At 47.2% G+C, this 25,127-nt stretch overlaps 1 protein-coding gene across 1 annotated transcript in view; it reads right to left on the bottom strand.

The window, feature by feature from the left end:
* Positions 1–9,808: 9,808 nt before the first annotated feature.
* RASSF2 (Ras association domain family member 2) overlaps positions 9,809–25,127 on the bottom strand; it is a 42,720-nt gene continuing 27,401 nt past the window's right edge. Inside the window, exons 3-11 of the mRNA XM_014867085.3 lie at positions 25,015–25,090; positions 22,856–23,007; positions 20,362–20,450; positions 18,983–19,143; positions 18,086–18,187; positions 17,138–17,189; positions 16,511–16,632; positions 15,155–15,252; positions 9,809–13,807 (exon numbers count right to left, since the gene is read on the bottom strand). Of these exons, the coding sequence (XP_014722571.1) occupies positions 13,738–13,807; positions 15,155–15,252; positions 16,511–16,632; positions 17,138–17,189; positions 18,086–18,187; positions 18,983–19,143; positions 20,362–20,450; positions 22,856–23,007; positions 25,015–25,090 (922 nt within the window). The 3' untranslated portion in view covers positions 9,809–13,737. The remainder of the gene's footprint in view (positions 13,808–15,154; positions 15,253–16,510; positions 16,633–17,137; positions 17,190–18,085; positions 18,188–18,982; positions 19,144–20,361; positions 20,451–22,855; positions 23,008–25,014; positions 25,091–25,127) is intronic.

Here is a 25,127-nt window from a genome sequence, read left to right as displayed (position 1 = left end):
TCAAAGTAACTAGAATAGAGATAGCAACGTGGCAGCCTATACACCCACTCGGGTTAGAGTCTTTTTCTCTCTGGCATAGTGTGTATGTCAAACATCAGGAGACTCATGTAATCTGGATTTCTAGGTTTTCTGGAAAAATCTGAAGTTCCTGAATCCCAGGGGCTTGCATTCCTACAGGGCACCGATTGCCTGAGAAGTCAGAATTTGCGGTCCTGCAGGGAGTAAACCCAAAAGAGGGAGACGGGGCTTGTAGGAAGAAAGAGACGGAGATGGAGAGACAAAGAGAGCCGAGGAGAGAGTGAAGAAAGACCCCTCCTGACAACCAAGCACCAGGCCTGGAAGGTAACTGATTTCTGGACAAGCCTCCAAGAAAATGAAACTGACAGAATGCCGTGGGAAACTGAGCATATGAGAGGTTTAGAGAATTTGAAACTAGTGTGAGGCTGAATTCATTAAAAATACATAGAAAACTGAGCAAAACAAAAAAAGACAATTTTTAACTTCAAGGGAAACAGTTGTTCTTGTGCTAAAAAAGGAAAAATAATTATAGTGTAGTACACAGCTGAGCTTTTCTATAGTCATATAATGTAAAGGCTGGACATGGATCTAACCAAAAATTAGGATTTGCACAAGAAGGTGGGGAAGGAGGTACAGAAAGATAAGACCCCAGATTAGCAAATCAGAAGGAGAGACATCAGTGCATTAAAGATAAGTGGTAAACAGCAAGGAATCAGCTGGAAGAGTTGAGAGTTGTGGAGAGGATGGGAGCGAGGCCGGGAAGGAGCAGGAGAGAGCCGTTTTTTGTTTTTGTGTTTGTTTGGGTTTTTTTTTTTTTTTTTGAGGAAGATCAGCCCTGAGCTAACATCCGCTGCCAATCCTCCTCTTTTTGCTGAGGAAGACTGGCCCTGAGCTAACGTCGTGCCCATCTTCCTCTACTTTATATGTGGGACGCCTACCACAGCGTGGCTTGCCAATTAGTGCCATGTCCACACCCGGGATCCAAACCAGCAAACCCTGGGCCGCCAAAGCGGAATGTTCGCACTTAACCGCTGCGCCACCGGGCCAGCCCCAAGAGAGCTGTTTTTGATGGACTCTCTAAACTATGTTCACAAACATCATCGAAGAAAAGAGAAACTATATTTTGAAAAAAGTTAATCCATCACAGGTAAAGCCATCACCATCACCCCTCTATCCTCGTCTCGAAGTAACCTTTAACGAGTAGATATCCTTCCGATCTATTTCTATACGTTTATGTACGAAGTATTTCTGTGCTTGTGTGAGATGCATAAGTAAGGACCATCTTGTCTGTATCTTTTACCAACTAGCTGTTTTCACTCAACATCATGTCTTGGCATCTACTTTCAGTTAGTGGAATTGATTTTGTGCTAGATCTGTAGCCTTTAACTTACTTTCTCTACAAATTCCGATAAAGAAATTATTACGCACTGTGAGACAGATCTTCATCATCAGGACTTGAAGCTCCTTTATGTGGTTCATTGGAACCAAATTATTATCTTTCAATATGTCCCCCAAGAAAGACAGTACCATGGATCTTGAGTTTTCGGGGGGATGTTTTTTTTGAAGCATCTTCCTTAGGGGGAATAAAGCAGGTTAAGTCGTGACCACTCGGCAAGATTCATTTGCAGTAATGTCCTGTGTGGATTCCTGTGGCTGGCTGGTCCTTTAAGTGGCAGCTGCTGGCATTTTTCTTCCCTCGACGTGCTGAATGTCACACGGGCCTGAAAAGCAACTTCATGACTATAAGGGCAGCTTACATTTAGTCTTATAAAGGCTAACGTCTACATTATGTTTGTCGTAATTCGGGATGAATTTCAGTAATTACATTGAGAAAAACGTGGTGCACAATTCTCAGGTGGATTTTGGGGCCCCAGGTCCAAAGTAGAATGAACTTCTAAAAGTTGTTACTTCATCGTATTTTGTAACTACATCCTCCTGTGTTGGTGTGATAAATAAATGACAAACAATAGGACATATTGGAGTATATAAGGAAGCCATTCGGCCTGACCTTGTTTTTCCAGAAAGGCCTGAAGTAGCCTGTTGAGCATGCATTGTACAACTGCTTTTAGCATGTACAATTTCCCCAAGATGAGAATGATGCCCTTAAAGATAGGGATGTGGCTTCCCCCATCGCGGCATTTCCTTAAGGTAAGTATCTCTTCCTAGAAGCTAAGGGTTAATTACCGCCCTGCTGTGCTCACCTTGTGACCACTGACCTGCTGTGCTATCAAAGTACCTCGTGACTGTTGTAAAAGAGACGTTCCTGTCCTATGTGATGTATACTCTTTGTTCCCAGGTGGTGTATAACCACTCTGTACTCCCCACTTCTTTGGTGCCCTTCCTTCCTTGGGGCAGGAAGCCCCCAGGCTCTAGTCCTCAGACCAGGCTCATCATGAACTCACCCCAGCTTTGATTTATAGATTGATTATGGATTATTTGCATCGACAGTGTGCACATGGGGCTTAGTGTGAGGAGTGTTGTATGAGGACTTATGGTGCCCCATATCAGGAGAATCAGAGTCGGTGCCATGCTTGGGCTATCTTAATACTGCTTTTCAGTGTTTGGGTTTAAGGTCAAGGTTATTAGCGTTCAGGGCTCTGTGATTCAGAGCCAAAGTCACATTTAGGTCCAGGGAAGCCTCAGGGTAATCTCTGTCACTGTTCTCATGTTGTTAGGATTCTGAGGGTGAAGGCATCAATCCATTGTCTGTTGGAACTCAGGGTCTTCTGGTTCAGCGTGAGTAGCGTCCCCGGGTCAGGATTAAAGTCAAGGTGTATAATCGAGCTCTGTTCTTTGGGGTGTAGATGTTGAGTTGTTGGCATGTGGGGTAATTGGGGTCAGGACAGGCCATCAGCAAGGTGTCTGCTTATTGCTGAGTCATTAATGCCAAGTCATTGGAGCTGTTAGCATTAGTGTCACTGAACCTGGGAAAGTCAGGGTCATCAGATCTAGGCTCTGTTGAAATTATTTAAGGTCAATTTGGGCTTAGGACAATTTTGGATCAATAAGAATTGTTTAGGGAATCTCAGATTTTAGGTATGTTTAGGATCTTTTGGGTCTTTTGGACTGTCGGGGTTTAGAGTCATTTAGAGTAAATTTGAATTTTTAAAGTACTTTAGGGAGGTGTAAGGTTTCAGATCTTTCAGAGTCTATTGTGATCCTTAGGGTCATACAGAGTTGTTTGACTTAGTTCAGGGTCATGTGGGATTATTTTGGCCTTAGGGTTTTAAGCATCATTTAAGAAACCGTAGGGTGTTTAGGGTTGAATTTTGTTTAGGATCTTTGAGGACATTTTAGAATGTAGTGTAGTCTTAGTTTTCTTAGGATCCTTTTGGGTCATTCAAGTTTCTGTAGCTTCTAGCCTTGCTATTCAAAGTGTGGTCTGTGGACCAGCAACACCAGTAGCAGTTACTATCAAACTGGGAATTTGATGGTAAGGCGGGGTCTCAAGCCCCACCCCAGGCTGCTGAATCTGAATCAGCATCTTAACAAGATTCCTCACCCCCCAAGAACCCCTCTGTTCTAAGATGGTTTAGGGTCATTTGGGATCATTTCCAGTCATTAGGGTTGTTAGACACCTTAGCCATTGCGCCACTGAAATCATTGGGTTCTTTAGAGTCCTTAGAACTAGGCTTATTTCTTTTCCTTCAGGATGTTTTCTGCATTTAGAGTTAGAATCATTTAGGGTTCAAAAATACTGAAGGCCTTTAGAGACTTAAGTCCTTTTGGGGTCATTTAGAGCTTTTTAAGGATGATTTATATTATTTGGCATCATTTAAAGCCATTGAAGATCGTTTAGGGCTTAAAGTCATTTTGAGTAATTTATGCCTCTTCAGTGTCTTTAACACTGTTTGACGTCTTAGGCCATTTCGGGTAGTTTAGGATCTCAGCGGGCTTAGGAGCATTTGGAGCGACTTGTGACCCATTAGATAGTTGGGGATCTCTAAATTCATTTTAGCTGGGATTATGGGGATTACGATTGTTAAGGAATTTGGGTCAAGACCTTGAGGTTGTTATTAGCATTATCATTCTTGACATTTTGAGGTCTTTGATTTTAGGGTATGTCTGGATATTCATTCGCTCATTCCACAAATATTAGCAAGGTGCCTATCAAGGGTCAGGTCCTACTCTAGGTGTTGGGGTTACCCTCATGGAGTTTGGGTCCTAGTGGAGGAGATAAATAAGTCAACAATATAGTCAGTGAAAAGTGCTTTGAAGAAGATGGAAGCGGAGGGTAACAGCAGGAGGGCCACTGCTTGAGGTAAGACGCGCAGGGAAGGCCTCACTAGGAAGCAAGAGTTGTGCTGAGACCTGAATCGAAAAAGAGCCAATGTGAGGAGCTGGGGGAAGAGTGTTCCAGAAAGAGCATCAAGTACAAAGACCAGAAGCCGGAGAAGTCTAGCATGTTTGAAGGACAGTAGGCCAGAGTGTGAAGCACAGTGACTGCTGAGGAGGGTGGAGGCAAGGGGGTCCCAGGAGCAGGTGGGGTGAGACCACTGGGGTCTAGGTAGGCTGGATAAGGACTTAGCACTCTTTTAAAGGTTCAAGGTCATTAGGGTCGCTAAATATCATGTGAGTTCTTTAGGTACAGAATAGGTTCATTCAAGGTTTAGGGTCCTATAAGGGTTTTAGGAGCCAATAAGGATCATTTAGGATCTTTTCTGGACACTTAGGATCTTTTATTGTTGTATAGGATATTTGAAATTCATTTAGGATCATCTAGGGTTGATTAATAGCATTTAGGAAACCTAGAGTTATTTAGGATCACTTTAACTGTTATTTTAATTGTTTATCATGTTTAAATGTTTTACATGGGGTCATGTTTCATTGTTTAGGGTTGTTTGGATTCATTTAGGATCTTTTCGGATTGTTTGGTGAAGTGGTTCTCAAATTCGGTGCACACAGGAACAGAAGGGGGTGATGAGGAGGGGAGGGACAATGCTAAAAATCCTGCTGCCAGAGCCACACTTTAGAAGAATTAAATCAGAATCTCTTGGTATGGTATACAGGCATCAGTGTTTGTAAAACTCCCCAGGTGATTGCAATGTACAGCGAGTTGAAAACCATCACTTTATACTCCTTTAGAATAGGGCTACTTACTCAGACCAGCAGCATCAGCATCACGGGAGAACTTGCCAGAGATGCAAATTATCGGCCCCACGTGACACCAGCTGCCCAATCAGGAACTCTGGGGCTGGAGCCCAGCATTCGGGTTTACCAAGTCTCCCAGGTGATTCTGATGCCCCCTGAAGTTCAAAACCACGGGCATGGGGTTTATAAGGATCCTTGAGGTTTTTGAGGGTGGGGGGATTATAAGGGCATCTTAGCATCATTTGGGTTATTTTAGAGGGTTGTTTATTGTTGGTTTAGTGTGCATCTCTTTGTAGGGTCCTGGTAGGTACCTGAGTTAATTATTTTTTAATTAGATTTGATAATTATCTGAGTCAGTCCAGAAGTAATCTTCACTGCCGCTATCCAGACATCTTTTCTTAAGCCCTTGGAGGAAGCGAGCCCCTGCTCTGTGGGGGTGTAAGTCAGAGCAGTTCCTGAGCTCCTGGTGCAGACCTCCAGGTGCAGGAGGGAGGATAAAGGACTAGGGAGTGTCCCCCGTGCCAGGGTGGGATGGAGCACCCACTTATCCAGAATCCGCTGCACAAGGCCTTGGTTAGCCAATCAGGCATTGCTTCTAGAACCCAATTCTTAATAAAGAGAACTTCAGAATGTAAGAAACTGAAAGTAGAACAGTCTGACAGCATATTCTGGCTAACCTCAGGCTGCCAGAATTTACAATAGGGAGTTTTTTCTCCTTTGAAAGCTTTTGCTTGTCCAGTTCCTAAAAGGAGCATCAAGAGGACAATTAGAAAGTGGGTTTGGTGTCCAGGGTGGCTGAGCCTAAACACAGGGAATCCACAGTTCCTCACACGGAGGCTCCATCCTTCGGGCTCCCGCACATTCAAGAAGCCAGAGTGGCTGGTGTCCTCAAAGGTCTGAGAACTTTGGGTGTGATCATCCCACTGGGATGGGTGTGCGTGTGCATATGTTACATGCGTGCATGTACAGTGCGTGAAACACACATACGGTTTGGGCACATAGGGCTGCATTTCAGTTGCATGATGGGCCTCCTATTACAATAACAGAGCTTTTGAAGTCTTGTGCTTGGAGAAACTGACCCCCAGCAGGGAGATGAGGGCCTAGCTGGCATTAATCTTCTGACTCTTGTTTTTGTTTTTTTGTGTTTTATGTGTATATGTGCTTTTTAGAGCCTCAATATTTTTGGATGTACTGAACAGGAAATTTTCATCTAAAAGCCTGAAGTCATACTGAACAGTCTATTTTATTCACTTGTGTGATAATATTACCCATGTTTCTACATAACTGTATAATGACACTTTTAATGGCTGAATAATATTCCTATTTATGGTTTTATTTTACCCGGAGCATTATCACAGAAGGAAGGCAGGAAGGTAGAAAAAGTGCTCCTTGGCTTTTTATTGGGATTACTTAGATTCATTTGGGGAGACCTGCTGTCTTTCCAATCCATAAATGAGGCATACACTTCCATTTTTAAATTTTACTTTCAATCTTTTATGACTGATACATAGAAATAAAATAAATGTGCATATATTCACATTGTTTTAGCAACCTTGTAAAATTCATTTCTCTCTCGATTATCATGACCATTTTAAACTCAACTTTTACTTCTTGGTTTCTTTAATGGGTCATAGATACTCTAGTTCACTTTTTGCTTAGATAACTCAAGAGGTTTTGGTCAAACTACTTAAAATCATTTTTGTGACAACTTGTCTTATAGCCAAAATTTGGCTAAGGAACTTTAACAATTTAAGCTGAACAATACATTTCTGTGAATATGTCCTTATCTTTAGAATCTTCTCTTGGGATCATTTTGGAGTCAAGGCTTTTTATGGCCCCATTCAATATTCGCTAGGTGTGGGAGTTCTCATCGGCAGTTTGTGCCCGAAATTACACCCCAGACATCTCTGAGACATAATTACTCTCCATTAGCAAGACACACCCATGTTGTCTTGTTCCTTCTGCCCCAGTCTTTGGCACAAGCTACCCCTCCCAGGAGCCCAGGTTCCTCTCCGTGGAGGATGCTGCAAGACACACATCTGGGTGCTGGTGATCTTGAGATGGTTCTGCATGTGTGGGCAGCGTGACATTCAAAGTCACTAGTTAATGCTAATGTGTCCAATTTAAAAATCCCACTCAGAAAAATGGATCTTGCTCTAACGCAAGAACATTTAAATCAGTGTTATCAAAACATCGACATATAAAACATCCATATTATAGTTGGTCTTCCACCAAAATGTGTGTTTAGATTTCAGTTCTATCCTAAAATTTAAATGTAACATTTAAATTCCGACTTATGGTTTCGTCTTAGAAACCTCACATATTAAAGTGGTGATAAGCTGCTTTTTGGGCAATGTGTAAAGTGACCATATTTATCATCCACAGTGGGGCATTTTGAGGGGCTGGTCCAGTGGCGCAGCAGTTAAGTATGCACGCTCCACTTTGGCAGCCCGGTTTTTGCCAGTTCAGATCCCGGGCACAGACCTACCCACTGCTTATCAAGCCATGCTGTGGCAGGCGTCCCACATATAAAATAGAGGAAGATGGGCACAGATGTCAGCTCAGGGCCAATCTTCCTCAGCAAAAAGAGAAGAACTGGCAGCAGACGTTAGCTCAGGGCTAATCTTCCTCAAAAAAAAAAAAAGACACAGAGAGAGAAATAAGGGCAGCTATTGATAATTACACCAGAATAGCAGAGCTGAAGTGAAACTGAGTAAACCAGGACTTACAAACCAGCCCCACCAAAGGGCCCATACTTTTAAAACTTCTAAAGTGAAATAGATGTATGTACTTATAAAGTATATACTTCTTACTTATATAAGTTTAACAGACATACTTATATGACTTATATACTTAAATCATAAGTAATCATTTTTATTTTGCATGGTTTTAAATGAAAATAGCAATGTCAATTTTACCCAAGTTCAGTTTTTCAGTAAGTTTGCCTGCATCGAAGCATTCCAGCAAAACCTATTCAAATATATTCAAAACTTCACAGTAAAGTTTTGCCCTCAGAGCAAACTCCATTCAGCAGTAACTTCATTACCTAAAATAGACAACACAAAATTATTTCATAAAATCTGTTTCTATAAAGCAAGCCAGAAACTGCCAGCTCCTTTGGCAGAAGGCTGTTGGAATTTGATGGTAATTATAGGCACTCTGAGTTCTGTAAGGCTTACTGTCTGATTGGGGGTCTGGTGGGGTCCCAACCAGACCATTTATCTTATGATTATGTGGCTTCCATCCACGTGATGTACAGTACAAAATCCTTCACCCAGTTAATGCAGCAACTTAAAAGCTCCTGCTTGGAGGCTGGCCCGGTGGTGCAGCGGTTAAGCTCGCACATTCCACTTCTCGGCGGCCTGGGGTACGCTGGTTCGGATCCCAGGTGCAGACATGGCATTGCTTGGCAAAAGCCATGCTGTGGTAGGCGTCCCATATATAAAGTAGAGGAAGATGGGCACGGATGTTAGCTCAGAGCCAGTCTTCCTCAGCAAAAAGAGAAGGCTTGGCAGTAGTTAGCTCAGGGCTAATCTTCCTCAAAAAAAAAAAAAAAGCTCCTACTTGGAGTGAAAACTCTAAATATAGGAAATCAAAACAACACTTCAAGGGAACAGTGATTTTTCCAAGCTTTTCTCTCTCTCTCTTTAAATATATGTAAACATTGCTTGGAGACGTTAACAATCTTGTTTTGGTTGTTAACCTTTTCCTAGAGGCCAAATTATGTTGGTCACTATTTACGCTCCAGGGCCAGGTTTCCTAGGAACAACTGTCGATCACATATCCAAATGTTACACACCGATCACATAACCCCTCTGTGTTAGTCACAGAGAAACAGAACCAGTAAGGTATGTAGGCGTGAGAGAGATTTAAGGAATGGGCTCATGCAATTGTGGGGGCTAACAAGTCCAAAATCTGTGAGGTAGGCTGGCAATCTGGAGACCCGTGGAAGAGTCTATGTTTCAGTTCAAGTTCAAAGGCAGCCTGAAGGCAGAATTCCCTCTCTCTTAGGAGTCAGTCTTTTTCTGTTAAGGCCTTCAACTGATTGGATGAAGCCCACCTACATTATGGAGGATAATCTGCTTTACTCAAAGTCTACTGATTTAAATGTTCATCTCTTCTTAAAAATACCTCCACACCAACATCTAGACTAGTGTTTGACCAAATATCTGGATACTGTGGCCTAGCCAAGTTGACACATAAAATTAACCGTCACTTTCCCCCACATCACAGGGTGGAACTTGAGCCCTAGTCTGAAGGTCTTAGGCTGGGCGACCCCTGTGGGGCTGCCTCCAACAGAGACCAGCCCAGGTCCCCACACTCCCCTGCAGGGTGGCTTGGCCATTTTACAGAGGAGGAAACCAAGTCCTAGAGAAAGTTTCAGCGAGTCAGTCCCAGGATCCTAACAAGCCAGGGGTCGAGTCAGGAAAAAACTCCAGCCTCACTGAGTGGCGGTTCCCAGCTCTTTCCACCAGAACTCGTGTCTCCACCAGGGCCTGAACTTGAGACTCATACTGGGACGTTCTCATTTCACTTCCTCTGTGGAACATTACAGCCAAGTCTGAGCGCGTTTAAACCATAAACCCCGGGGGTAGAAAATCAACTTATCTCCTGCCTGTGCCTTCACATTCCTATTCCCAGCCCTCCCAGAGCAGAGCTCCCCACCCAGGGCAAACACACAGACCCGTCCACGGGGGACTTCTCTTTGAAAAGTGCTTTATTTTGACAGGATCTAAGTTCGGTGCATTAAAACATATCAAAATGTTACAGAAATTCACAGCTCCCTACTGAGGCCTTGTCAAATTATGTTAAGATTCCTAAACACATCAGTTTATAAGTTCAGAACCAAACATTGAACCAGGTCATGTACCATTGCTGAAAGGCAAGTGTAATTAAGAAAAGAATACTTCACAAAGTTAAAACAAGTGGGGAAACCCTTAAGAAACACTAGCAATTACACACCAGAAACCATCAACCTGGGAGACAGGTCTGCAACCTCCAGGGAAGACTCTAAGAGTAAACTCAGGCTTTCCCTTCGCAGCTTGTCCACGTCTTGTGCTTGGTTAAAACACAGGGGGCGCTGTAACCTCCTGTGACGGGGGAAGACCTTTCAATTGCGTCTGAAAGAAAGGATGCCATATTTGCTTTTATTTCTACCTCTCTAGGAGATCATTTCTCGTCTCGTCCACTTCAGGCAAGATTGGGTAAAACCATTTGTAGATGCTCAAAAATGCACCGCTGCCTCAGGATGCTCAGGGAGATCTCTGTCTCCTACCTCAGCCCCCACATCATGACTTGGTCGCCATGAGACAGTGAAATAAATTCCCTCATTGATATAGAAGTCTTTCTCGGAGATGCATCTATGACACCGTGTTTTCAGTGTTACAGAGCTTTGAAATACATTTTTTTTTAAAGGAGCTTCTCTTTTCTTGAGAGCTTCTTGCCCTTCTGCGGCCCATGCCACCCTCCTAACTCTGAAATAATCACTCAACTCTGCAGAAAAGAATTCTTGCCAAGACGTTTTTGCATCAGAGAACAGGTTTTTTTCTTTTGTGGTCATTATATGTCAAAGTCTTATCTACACTGATGATAAAATGTCTTTATCTGGAGATGTCTAGGAGAGAGTATTGTTTTCTTTCCGGTTGGGAGGAGGGAAGGGTGAGACTATTTCTCCTTGAAGTTTCAGACCAAAACCCTGACTTCAAGTCTCATCATTTTCCCCGTGGATGGGTGGCTAACCTGAGCTCCTCCTGCCTCCACCTCAACTCCCAGTTAAAGTCGGTCCAGCCTGGAGACCAATGTGCACATTCCTCACCAACACGTCCAGGCAAGCCTGGCGCCTGGGCTTCTCAGTCCCTCCCCAAGGCACCACCCCCCGCCCCCCCAACCCCCCGCCCCTTAACTCATCACCTTCCCACTAACCTGGTCACAGAGAATGTGACCTTGTGCTTAATTCCACCATCAATGGGGGAACAGACCCCCTTCCCAACCAGATGGACTCAGGTTTTTCCTTCATTTGATCACCTTGTAACATAAGCCCTGGAAAAAGCAAGCCAGATGTACTTGTACTGCTTTTCACAAGTTAGGAAAAATACCCTACAAGCTGGCCTTTTGTTCTTCACACAATTTCAGGTTCATTGCACGCAATTACATAAACCCATACAAATCAGGCGAGGAGTTCAAAGCTGCCAGGCCATGTGATACCAGTGAGAAAATCCGGCTCCACATGGCGGCGAAATGTCTCTGTTTCAGCTGCTGCTATTTCAAAGAACCTTTCCAAAATTCCTGGTCGGGTTATTAGGACGTGAGAAATGATCTCTAAACAGGGTAGGCCTAAATGGAAGAGTGCGGCTTGCATTAAACGGAATGTATGGTGTCAGATACGATTTCCCCTCCCTTCCATCCCGACCCCCGTCTTTAAAAAGCCAAGTCTACCGTAGGGTCACTTTCTCAGAGAGTGATCTGGCAGACCTGACATTCTGCAACATTTCCATGTTTAACACTATCGTAGTGCTAGTGCAAATTAAAGAGAACTTTTATAAACCAGAAATAGCTGTCCAATAAAAGGTAGTGGTTAGTAATTTGCCTTGTGAAAACTGTTCTCCCTAACTCCCCAAGGAGAATTATTGGGGCCAACAAAGGCTTTGAACATTCAAAAATAAAAGTAACTGGAAGAGAAGTTTCGCAAGTCATTTTTTCAAATGCAAAACTCAGGAAGTATGCATGCATTCACGAAACTGCTCTTTCCATCTGTAACAAAGGACGCCTCTGACCCCGCCCCCGGATTTTTTCTGTGCGTTTTGCAGAAGCCCACTGAGGTGTCTGATTGAGACTAAGGCCTTCCGGATTTCCAGTCCATGTCCCACGGGGCCGGTGGTGTTGTCCCCACAAAGGAGGGAGGCTTGCTTAAGAAAGCCCCGGCAAAATGCCAGGTGGCAGCGTGCCATCTTTTTGAAAGTCAACAATGAGACCACAGCTGGGAGCCATCTAAAGAGGCCATGGAGGCCACAGGGGCGGGGAGGGGGGCAGGAGGGTGCCTGGGGCAGGACCGGCTCTGCTACAAAGGTCTACTTTTTTTGCAGGCACCGATTTCCTCTCATTTCCTCAACTGCCCTGCTCTCCAAACTTTTCTTGGAGAGAAACTGGAGAAGAGATGGAGAGCTCTCATCCCAACAAGACTTAGACACCTGCTGTTAGGAGCTCCTGGTCTTGCTTGATCTCCACACATTGCTCCAAGCATCTCTGTTCCTCTTCAAACTGTTGCAGCTGCTGAGCTACCTGCCATCTCCCTGATGGGGGCCACCAGGGACAGACCGTCCCTGCCCTTTCCTCCTGTTGGGGTCTGCTCTAAAGATCACCCAGGTGGCTGCTCAGGCTGAGAGAGAAGCCCCGTCCTCCCTAGGCACCTTCACAGGGGAGCCCAAAGAACTTCCCTGAAGCCCACACTCAGTCAGTAACAGGACAAGTCCTCATTTTTGGAGTCCATCTAAACGTGTAACATGAGGGCAACTTGCAAGAATCCAGAGGTTGGAGAGAATAAAGCCTTGACTTCAAACACACAGCCTCAGCTCCAAGACCAGGCAGACCCCTTGTTGAGGTGAAAGTGGGCCGGGCTCCCGGGCACCTGTCATTTCTGCAAGGAGCTTCTACATTTTCTCAAGGAGGGAAACTTCCTGGCCACCCCCACCCACCCAGAACAAGGCCAGGCCCTGGCCATGCTAGCCAGTCACCACCATGTGCAAACCAGCGAGACCTGTTTCACGAGACCTTTCCTTCAACTCAAGAAGGTCCCAAAGAGTTGGGATCTGCAGCTTGGCGTGCTGAGAGAAACATCAGGCTCCCCTCTGTGTCCTAGAGGTGGCCACGGAGGCGAGGATGGAAGCAGAATCCGTTCTCTACAGGCATCCACACAGCTCATCATGTATGTCTTTGTTACTTAAAACAATCAAAGTTTCCAGTGTAAAAACCTGTGGGTTTATTGCATCTACCCCACTGCTGGTTTCTCTCTCTTTCCTGGGACCTGCCCCAAGGCCATGGGGCTGTTATTTTGTTAACTTCCAAGGATCTTACAATCCTGATTCTTCTAGGCATACAGGGAGAATCTCTACTAACACATACATACTCTGAAAGGTGAGCTTGCTGCGCCCCTTTCCCCTTCTAAATGTGGGGAGACACGTGTGGCTGCTCCCTGGCACTTGAGGGGAGAAATCTTTTCTTCAGCTTAAACCCTTCAGACCAGTGACCCCCTTGATTTTCCTGCCCACAAGCAGCACATCTGCCAGCCTCATGGCACTTGTGCTGGTTGCTTGGAATTTGACTACCAAAATACCAGGTAGGCACGTAGATATGTACCATGTGTGCATGTGCGCACAAACACACATTTTTGGGTCCTCCTTATAAACAAAAATCAAAAGTCCTTGTGAGGGAAAGAAAGGAGTGCAAGGATCCAAGGTTGGGGAGTTGTCTGCTGGCTTCTCCATCTCGCTCCAGGCAGCAAACGGCGGCTTGTGGGGAGCTGGAGAGGTTTATATTTAAACGTTTCCGTGGAAGGAAGGCGCCCACCTTACTGTGGATCTTCTCATGTCAACGGTGGCCCCTGTGGTGTCTGGATCCCCTCCTTCTTGTGGCTCAGATTGTTGCTGGGGTCTCAGCTATCTCCTCCAGCCTCTGCCGAATCATTAGCCGGAGCACGGTGTACCTGGGGACAGAAACAGCTGCGATGGAGAGGAGAGAACAACACACACCTCCTCTCGATCCCCCTCTGCCACTCTGTAGCTGTATGGGCTGACCGTCCTGTCCCTTTCCTTCTAGGATTGGCCCACCCTTTAGCCACTTTGTTGCTTGTGTTCATTTCCACAACAGGATGAGAGAGACTGAAGAGGTTACCTCCAAAGTGGATTCTTTTACAGTCGTATGTCACTTAACGACGGCGAAACGTTCTGAGAAATGCACCATTAGGCGATTCCATCATTGTGCAAACATCGTGGAGTGTACTTACACAAACCTAGATGGCACAGCCTACTACACACCTAGGCTCTATGGTACTAATCTTATGGGACCACCGTCATATATGCGGTCTGTCATTGACCGAAACATCCTTGCGTGGTACATGACTGTACTACAGTTACAGAGTCTGGCAAAAGAAGGATAAGAAGGTGAAAGAACAACCACCACCATAATAAGGGTTCCATTAATTGAGTGCTTACTATGCCCAAGGCACTATGCATAGTACTTTATAGGCACAGTAGCATGTAATCACCTAGGCTGGACCACAAGAAATTGCCATTATTTGATCATTCTAGGGTGGCCTACAAACATGGCAACTTCATATGGCTCAACCTAATATTAGCAGCAGCATTTTGCAGAAGAGCCCATAGCAACCACCAAGCGTGGGGTCCAAGGCTTGTGGCTGAGTGCAGTTTTCCCATCCTTCTCTGAGTATGGCAATGCAGCCACTAGAGTGGGCACCACTCTGCAGTGCTAACGGGGACATTCCCTATGTTCAGGGCTTTGCACTGCACAGAAAAAGCTACTATTAAAGTCTGGAACAACATAGTGTTGGTTTTATTCTCTACTGGCAAAAATTAATCAATTGTTCTGTCATACCCACGAAATGCAGACAATTTTATGACTAAATATGGCAAAGAAATCATAACATCTTCCCCAGAGAGAAGCTTTACCAGACTTTTCAACTCAAATGTAACTTCCAAAAGAGAAATGTTAAAAAGGGAGGCAGGGTGTGAGGAAGGATTTCAGAGGCAGGTGGCTCTAACTACCTTCCACTGCTAGGACAACATTCCTGAAATCACCGGGATGTTTTTATGCCCCCCCCCATCAAAATGAAAAGCTGACACGAGAGGAAGAGACCAACACACTGAAGTTTTGTGTTCCCATCTGAGATGCAGATTTGTCAGCCCCTTGAAGAAGGTCCGTAAGACCCAGGCCCCGGCGGCGGCTCAGCACAGTCCCTGCAAGGCACCTGAAGAGAGAGCCCCTCTCTGAGGCCCCAGAGAAGCCCGGCCAGCCAGCCCGGGGCCACGCTTACTTGCGCATCAGCTTCTTTACTTCCCGATCTTCCTCCTCTTGGAGCTTCTGGATGAAGCTTTTAAGGACAGGCATCTCGAACTTTATATACTGGGCCACCTGGGGAGGAAGAGGTAAGTGTGGGTGCTGGCCCCCTCCCAGCATTACTCCAATTCCTTTTGGCGTCTCTCTCACGTCAGGCACAAGGCCTTGGGAAATCTATTTCTGCACTAATCCAAGATTTCCTTAAAGACAGGAGCTAAGCCTCATTCTTCTCAAGGCTGGTATAGAATCTGCGATGAAGATCACTTCATTTACATGACACATAGCTCATAACTTCTCATTTTTCACCTCATGTATCCAATTCATGACAAGGTGATGTCAATCACAGAAAAGTACTTTCTCTTGATTCCATGATGCAGAGAAAGCTCTAAACCCACGATATTTAATAAACCTCTCTGTTCTCCCCTAAGAGAATGTAAGGAGTAGCCATGACTCAGAATGATGATTTGTGTTTCAAGTGTCAAACAGGCATAATGTGAACTTGCTCCTGAGAGGCTGTTGGGGTGGGGGTGGGGGCTCCCAGGTGAGCTGAAGTTAAACAATCGCTCCTCCTCCCACACCAGAGTCCCCACCCTACTCCATCACCTTCTCCATGGGAGAAGTATATTTCTCCACCCTATCCATGTTGGGCTTGGCTGTGTGACTTGCTTTGGCCAATGGAATGTGTGTAGACATGACATACACCAAATCCGAAGGGAGGCTTCAAATGAGCTTACATGGTTTGGCCTGGTTTCTGGCACTCCAGCCATGTGCCATGAGAAGCATACCCTGGGTAGCCACTGGCCCTCCAGACCGGGTCTCTAACTGAGACATGCACCGTAGACCTGAACTCAACTCACAGCCTAGAGCCGAGCCCCTCCTACCAGCCTGCAGAATCCCAAACAGAAACGTCAGCGTTTGCTGTTGCAAGCCGCTAAGACTTGGGGATGTTTGTTCCTGTAGCAAAAGCTAACTAATACATAAGATCACGTCCAATCACTGCTAACGTCTTGAAGTTGCTGAGACAGTTTGCAGGAACTTCTCAGCCCTCTTACAGTAGCCTAGAAAGGCTCGAGACGTCTGCTTCTTCTATGGAAATCCTTTTGTGCCCGAACACTCCTCCACCAACTCCCACAGGGCACACCCCTAACTCAAGCCTCTGTGTTCATTCTCCTGGCCTGTGGCCATTACTGCCTCAAGAAAACCTTGTACTGAGGAATGGCAGCCAAATGGGCTGTGGTCTTTGGCCAAAAAGTCCAACTATACCCCAGGTGCAGGTAACCCAAACAAATCCCCACCCTCCTGAGGACAGACCATCCGATCGTAAGGGACTCACGTCATAGGTGACTTCCTCCACCTGGTCCTTCTCCATGAGGAACACTTTGGACACCTGCTCACATGGGCCTTGAAGGATCCGGGCGATCAGTGGGTAATCAGTGTTCTTCAGCTTCTGTTTCTCTGGAACCACACACAGCCAGGAGCAGCCCTGAGTTTGGCCTGAGGCCTTTCTCACCATAAGCAGTGGTCAACTCAGGGGCTCAAATGGCCCAGGCACCTTAGGAGATGCGGCCATACAGTCAGGAGACTGATTTGTAATGAATAATTCAAGAGGTGTTGTTCAAAGCCACCACTCCCTCTCCCTTCCCCCCTCTCCCCAACAATACCACCACGCCTCAAATCCTTGGAAGAGGCTGCATTGGAGGACTTGATGTTATTTGTCTCTCGAGAAAATCTAGTTCCTTTTTTAACAGGCAGTTCGGTTTTAGTGTTTGTTTGCCGACCACGTACGGCATTCCCCAGTGAACCCATCCAGCGAGCCCACCAGCCTTGGAGGCAAACAACACTTGCAAGTTTCCAAAACCCAAACAACAAGCGAATGAGGCAGAGGTTGTTTGGTGTTTTTTTAACTTGCTATTTTGAGTTAATTAAAAGTTTTAAAGTACACTGTGTTCTTCAGACTTACCACCGCTGGTATGGACCACGTACAAAGCAAACTCCTCTGCCGAATTCTCGATCTGAATCAGGAGCAAAAGATACTTGCTGAATAGGATCATGTATTTACACATCCTAACTCTGAGCCACTCCCCCTTCTTCAACACTGCCAAGCTAAAGTTCTCAGAACTCAGAAGCGATGAGGAGCTGGGGGAGCAGGTAACTTTATCAATAATTATAGATAATAAGAGCTAACGGTTATTGCAACCCAGCAGGCGCAGTTCTTCACACTCTTCATGTTTTAATTCATCTAATACTCGCAACAACCCATAACGGGGTCCCGTCACCCTCAGGTTACGGATGAGGAAGCAGAAGCACAGGGAGCTTAAGTAATTTGCCCAACTCATCCAACCAGCAGGTGATGGACAAGGATTCAAACCCAGAGCCTGTGCCCTCAGGCCACTAGGAGACACTGCCTTCCATTAAAAATAAGAATACCCAGTGTCCAAAAGACTTAAGAGCGGAGTGTGGAAAACATACAGAGTAACAGGACTTCAAAAACACTCATGCACTATAATTCGCACATCTGTTGAAGGTTCTTTTTTCAAAGTAGGTTCCCCGACAGTGTTCTGGAAGTCAATCTGTGCACAGAGCCCCAAACCAGCCATCAGGCCTGGGGTCCTTCTAGGGCCCACAAAGCACCTGAGGGCTGTGGCTCTCAGGACTCAGTGGCACCAGGATCCCCTGCAGGCCTTAGTGCACAGGTTCCCTGGCCTCACCTCCCAGCTCCTGATTCGGTGGGTCTGATTCAGAGCTGGGGCCTGAGACCTTGCTTTTCTAACAAGCTCCCAGGGGATGCTGATGCCGAGGGGTTTAAGAATCCAAGCCCTCTGCCCAGTGTCCCCCTCCCCATGCACTCTCCACGGCCCCCGAGGCACACGTGCCACCCATCGGAGACCAGCCAGAGGAGCGAACTTGCCTTAAATTTGTTGAGCAGCAGCTTCAGGACCTGTGGAGTGGTCATGGTGCTGTTGATGCGGACGTTGGTGACCGAGCCATAGGCCGGCGTGAACACTGATGTCTGTGAAGAGAGGGGTCCAGATCAGGGTGAGAGTGGGGACCAGGACGAGGCACTACAACCCAGGTGTCCTGCCCCTGTTACCTGGGGTAAAGAGCACAGGGACAATGGCACTCAAGCTCCCTGAGAGCCCCCTGACACCTGGCAAGCATCGGGCTCTGATGACAACAAAGAGCCCTGGGCTTTGGGTAACTCTGGCGTTGGAGGGGTCTGAGCTCAGCAAGCGACAGGGTTAGGGAGGGGACAGGACCAGAAGAGGGAGGCCTTCTCTCCAAACACACCATGCACAAAGACCCCTCCACGGTGGCTTCAACATGCGAAGGTCTGAGCACTCTCCCACGATGCACTTGCTTCAGGTGCCAGATTGGAACCGAGCAGCAGGAGGGAGGGAGGGTCAGCTGGCTTGGGGTGGGGTGGGTGGTATACCAATGCCCCCCAGTCTGAGCCCTGTTGCTCTGCTTTGGGGCAGCCCTGAGCTCATAGAAAAGTCAGACCACACAGCTGCCAGGAAGCACACGGTGCAGGAAGAGGGTAACACATGGATTTGCCAGGGTGGGGGAGAGTTGCTGATGGGGACTGTTTGTGGGGTCATCTCACCCACTACCTAAGGGGGTTCCTGATCTGGGGTCCCTCACCCCTCCTGGAGCCAGCAGAACCTGCAGCCTACCCAGGAGCCAAAGACTGAATGGCAAATACTTGGCTTCCCAGGTGTCTGTAGCCCTGAGGTGGCAGCTCCCCCAGAAGGGTCCTTGCCCACCTTGGAGCTGCCCCTGCTTCCTGCTACCTTGTCCCCTCTACCTTGTGGTTGTAGAAATGGCCATTGATGGAGAAGCGGTGGCGTCTGATTCGCCGCTGATCGCTGGAGGTCCTCATGTTGCCACGGCGACGCACCCCAACATCACTGCGTGTGCGCATCAGCTGTGGGGTGTCTTCCTGCACGGGCTTCAGGCCCCTGGAGTCTGAGAGGGAAGGGGGGTGAGTTCTGTCTGCCTGGGCCCAGGATGTGGCAGTCCGCACACACACGGCCAAATGCTACAGCACCCACCACCTCCCAAAAATATATTTTGTAAAAACTGTGTTTCCCTTTGAGGGGAAAACAATGCATAATTTACTGAGAAGTAATACAGTGATGAGTTCAAAGCACAGACGTCAGAGCCAGACTCCCAGTTTCCAACGCCAGCTCTGCCACTGCCATATGTCACTCACCTCTCTGTGCCTCAGTTTCCTCTTCTATAAAATGGCCCTAATAATAGCATCCACCTCACAGGATTGTTGGGAAGGTTTAAATGGGTTAATTCACATAAAGGGCTTAGAATAGTGCCTGGCACAGGATAAGCATGATAGAAGGACTTGCAAGATACTGCAAACTGGCAATATCTATCAAAATTACAAATGTACATAGCCTCAGACCCAAAAATTCCACTTGAGAGAACCCTACAGACACTGACAAATGTGTGGAATGACACGTGTGCAAGGGCACTGATGGCAACCTTGTTTGTCACAGCAAAAGACTGGAAATGACTTAAATATCTACCAAGAGGGAGTGATTAAATTATCACGTTTCCATACCATAGAACACTGCAGAGCTGTAAAGAATGTGGAAGGTCCTTATAAATTTGTATGGAACAATCCTCAAGACAAACTAATAGAAACAGGGATATGCAAAATGCTACTACTTATATAAAAAGAGGGAGAAAAGAAATGACACCCATGGGGCTGACCCCGTAGCCAAGCGGTTAAGTCCGCATGCTCCGCTGCGGTGGCCCAAGGTTTCGCTGGTTCGGATCCTGGGCACAGACACGGCACCACTCATTAGGCCACGCTGACGCGGCGTCCCACATGCCACAACTAGAAAGACCCACAACTAAAATGTACAACTATGTACTGGGGGTATTTGGGGAGAAAAAGCAGAAAAAAAAAAGAAATGACACCCAGAAAGGTCTGTTGGTGTACGTTTGCAAAGACTATCTTAGGAAGGACGCCTTCAGGTTGCTTCCAGGGAGAGAAACTCGATGGTAGGTGGATGAGATGGGAGACTTAATTCTTTTTAATACTTAACCTTGAACCGTGTGAATTTTATTTATTCAAAAAGTAAGTAACAGTGTACATCATCTACCACATCAGTCTTCACACAGTTGGTCCCAACCTGGAGGAGGCTCCTCCCACCACGCAGGTACCTGTGGGGCTTGTCGCCTGGTCACTCTCCTGCGGGGCGTCCACCTCTGAGATCTGAATGTCGGGCATGTTGAGGGGCTTCAGGGTGGGGCTGGACAGAGGGCAGAGAACAAAAGGAAGACTGGTTCAGCCTCTGAACGGGAGATTCTGTCACCTCCCCCTCCCCCACTTCTGCAGGGGAGGCACTTGGCCTGTGCTAGGCTGGGGACCAGCACCCACGAGGAGATGAAGGATCTGGGCAGGCTGTGCCAAGTGTCCCATGAAGGTAGCCCAGCCCTGGGCTGAGCACTGGGTGGGGAGGGGGCGTTTTACAAAGAGAAGATGCTCCTTTCCAGCTTCTGCAGCAACACAAGCACCCGATTCACGGAGGCCAGGATGGAGAACGCCAAAGAACAAAACCTGTGTGTTGCCTGCGCTGTTTCTAAGCACGTGTGGGTTCTAGAGCTTATCTGGAAAACCCTAATAATGGCCATTTATTTCTCAGGACAAGATACCAACTCAGATCCACTTCTGTTGGGGGAATAACTCAGAAATTGCTTCTGGCATCTAAAAGGAATGGAAAGTAATAGGTTGGCTGCTACGGGGCTCAGGGCAGCTTTGGAAGTGGCACTGGCGACAGTGTTGTCAGGGTGGCAGGGACGGAGTGCTCAGCCAAGCTGGAGAAAAGGCCACAAGCAAGCAGCCTGAGCTGAGCCCTGGTGTAGCCGTGATCACTGGCAAATAACACCTCAAAGCCAAAAAAGACAAAGGGAGTAGCTCAGAGAATCCCACCACAAATTAACAGAGGATTTGGCCAGAAAGGAGAACCATATTTAACCAATTAGGACCATCCCATAGTGAGAAGAGTGTGGGCTCCTGGGACCCAGTAGAGATAGGACTAATGGTCCAGGAATGATAGTTTCAGGGAATGACAATTAAAATCGAAAATCTGAAAGAACTTCCTGTTGTAGTATGACTTGTGGACTTCTGAGCCCCAGAGCAGAACTGCTCAGGGCCTCTCGGGAATGGTGAACACACGGTGCCCACAGTGGCCACTGCCCACTCCCTGGTCCAAAGCTTTCTCTCTTGCTGAAGCAGAAATTGGTCTCAGCATCCTTCTTAACACAGTGGTCCAGGAATTCACTTCGTTGTAGCAGGCATCTGGGGTAACATTTATCATTCCTGAAAACTCTCTGAAAGCATTTGCAGGCTTCAAGAACCAACCAAGACCAGCTTGATGCCACAGGGAAGGGAAAAAAAAAAGCATGCAGAATGAAGGACCCCTTAGTAAACCCAGCCAAAGGCCACACGGTCAAATGGAATTTTAAAAATCATCTCACTTAAGGAACAGATTGTAACACAGTCTGGGGTCGGGGTGGGGTGTGCAAAGGGTTCAGCCCACTGGAAATCAAATACAGTGGAAGTGCTGAAAGCAGAACAGAGTGTGAAACCAGCAAAGTTAGACAAAACCAAAGAACCTTGACTGGCCATCCCGGCATCCGACGGGATGGGCAAAGACTCTGCTCCTTAAATTCCCCTGGAAAGAAACCAGATCAGCTCCAGGGTTTGGCCACATTGTAGGGTTCTCTCAACTTTAGAAAAAGATAGATTTGGCCGTGGAGTTTAACAAAACGTTCAGTGTGGCCAACAGAGAGGGCTAGTTCTTGTCTAAAACAGAAAAAACATCACTGTGGTTTTGGCTGAGAGGTTGGCACCCTCCACCCATGCTCTGGCCCAAGGGCTGTCAACATCAGCAAGTTTCAGGATGGAACAAGACTGGTCACTTGATCCTCAAAAGCGAAGTCCAGAAAGGCAGTAAAGAGGGCGTGCCTTTCTAGAGGCATTCGACTACTCATTTGGCAGTGGAGGGAGGGGAGGAACAGGCTCGGTCTTCATAGGCCTTTGCTGGGGACATGGAGGATGGGACCTCCCAGCCTACTGACCATCACGCCACCACCCAGCTCCAGGCGTGACCTGAAAGAGCAGACCCCTAGCTGACCGCGCTTGGCTGCTCCACAGGGCCTGACATTCCTTTGCTTCTTCCAGGTCCCCCCAAAACGTGGAGAACTTTGGTCAGAAGGTCTGAGCCCTACATGTCTCTGGAGGAGGGTCATTCTATGAGGAGTGGTCCCTGTGGGGAGGATGCTGGGCAGCGGACATCTGTCAGGAATGTGCAGGCTGAGCCCGGCCACTAGCAGTATCCCTCAGAGACCTGGAAATTCTCCACGACAAAGGACGTGCTGCTCACCCACGCCCTGGTGCTTCCCCTCTCTGACTCAGCACCTCCCCTCCTCCCTCTGACTCTCCCTCAGTGATTGTGGTGACAGGCATGGAGGTCCAGTCACACCAACATCTGCCCCCTTCTCCCCATCCCAAGCCCAGAGTAGGTGGGCAGTGGAGGTGCTGGGATGGGAGCCAGGGTCAAGGCTTGCTGGAAGGCGGCATTTACCTGCCTGAGAACACACAGAACCCCCAGACACCCCCGCTTCACCCCAAGTCCCATCTCTTCTCACTCACCCCTGAGCCCCCAAGTTACAGCCGGAGTGCCAGGAGGAAGAGGATGGAGGGGGGCGAATGCGCTCGTTGTCATCCTGCATCTGCAGACGAATGGGCCGGCGCAGGCCCCAGGAGATGTTCAGCAGTCCCTCCACAATGAACTCGTCTTCTTCCTGCCCACAGAGCGATCAGCAGGGTGAGCCAGAAAAGCCCCGCAGAAGCCAGCACCACAGTGGGGGACAACTGACAGCATCCTTGATGTGTCCTAGCTGGGCGCAGCCAAGTTATAGTCACACCCCAGCTCCGAGACACACCCACTGTAAACTACCCCTGAGGCCGTGAAGCTGACCTCATAGGTCAGCACAAAAGTTGCCTCAAAATTCAAATATACATGTGCAAATTATAAAAACTTTTTCTTGTTTTTATGCTAATGACTTTAAAGAAAGAAGAATACATCTCTAAAGTAAGTGAGACTGGCCTTGCTACAGAAGCAAGAGCTAAATTCTTGAGTTAGCTAGCTTCCCTCCCCCGACCATGGAAAGCCATGTGTCTTTAGCTATCACATATATTTAGCAATCTGACCTGCTGGGTGGAGGAAAGTTAAAGTAACATTTCCCCAAGTTTATTCTACAGAATACTGGCTTCTCCAGCAGATCAATTGTTACCTAAGGGGTGTCAGTGATAATGAGTTGGGAGACGATGTGCTAATCAGATTTCTTAACAGCGGAACTTTCCAGAGCTTATAATTAGCTCATGTGTTACATTATGACTCTCCAAGAGGTGAATAAATCCCGCAAGAATTCCAAATTTATATTCAAGGGTTGTTGACTGATAAGGAGTTAAACGTGAAACCCTTCTAAGGGCATTTCCATGTTTTATCCCAAAGAAATGGATCTCATTTATGACCATAAAATCCTTTAATCATCGAGCATTTTGACAATTTATTCTATAGGACACACTCCAGAAACGCTGTTTAAGGACCAAAATCTCACTAATGGCCCAGCCACTAATTGGGGGAAGCTTTGAGGACAATACCTAAAAGAATCAGGCGTTCTTTCCCAAGTCTCAGAAAAACCTTTCTGAAGCCATGTTTTACGGGCAGGGGCCACAGACGTCAGACTGAGCCCCATGGATGAAGATGACACCTGTCGGATGAACAGCTAACTTCTGGGAGGATCCTGGGGCCCAGGGTCGAGGGGGAGCGGGGAATAAGAGAAGGCTGGAGAGGGGTGGAACAACTTCAGTGCTCTCGGGGTTCTTGGGGAGAAAGGCTTTATTTAAGCACAGGCTACACACATGGCCCTTTAGCTAGCCAAGGCTGGCACCATTACTTTACATCACATGACTGTAGGGCAGAATTTAACCCCAAGGGGGACTCTGCCTAAGTGGGCTGGTTTGAGGGACCCAGAAAAGGCCACTGTGTCCCACAGACTGTCCCCAACCAGCCTGCCATAGTAGCTGAAATTCTACCATCTCATATCTATTTCTGTGGATTAAATCGCCATGGCTTGATAACCTGAAAATGTGTTTAGAAGGGCATTACACATACCTTCTTATCAGTCAAGAACACTCGAGTATAAGTTACTCTACAGGCTCCTATATAACTCACCATCTATCTGATAAGAGGCTTTACAGAAATGGATACAGGATGAGTAAGCTTAGATTCAGGATGGGGGCTGGGGAAAGACAGATGGATAGCAAAGGGCATTCCAAGAAGGCACCTTAGGAAGACTGCTGCAGCTGTGGGGGAGGACCAAGAGTTACTACCCAGAGCTTATGTGACTTTCTTGGGTTGCTGCAGCAACAGGACATGGGCCCAGGTGTGTAAACAGAGGACTGGGAAAGCTTCCTGAATTACCCAAGAAGAGGAAGCCTGCTGGAGAGCCATCGGAGAGGGGCATTTCACGAAAGCCTCCCTCGGGAGGAGCCCCACTGAGGCTGGTGCTGGCCCAGCCACACCCCCACAGGAATGTCTCCGGGACAGAAAAGCTCATCCCTTTAGAACAAAATTGGACCTGGGGTCTCCTTCCAAGAACTCCAGCGACTCCCACTGACATCCCAAATGAGCGGCCCCGACTGTGGAGACAGGGCAGGGACCCTCAGGCCAGGGCACAGAGAGACAAAGACGGGGCTGGCCCAGCGGGGAAGGGGCTCACAGGCCTTCCCTGGGCACTCCTTACCTCGCGGTGTCGGAGCTGCAAATTCTGGCCTTCATAGTACAAGTTGTACGTCTTCAGATGCAGGAGAAGTTCATTCCTCAGGGGAAAAATACAAGAGGTGTGACAGTCGCAGC

This window comes from Equus asinus, chromosome 15 (genome assembly GCF_041296235.1).
Source record: "Equus asinus isolate D_3611 breed Donkey chromosome 15, EquAss-T2T_v2, whole genome shotgun sequence".
Classification (NCBI taxonomy): domain Eukaryota; kingdom Metazoa; phylum Chordata; class Mammalia; order Perissodactyla; family Equidae; genus Equus; species Equus asinus.
The sequence above is the reverse complement of the archived record's forward strand: the minus strand, read 5'-3'. Positions and strand labels throughout refer to the sequence as shown.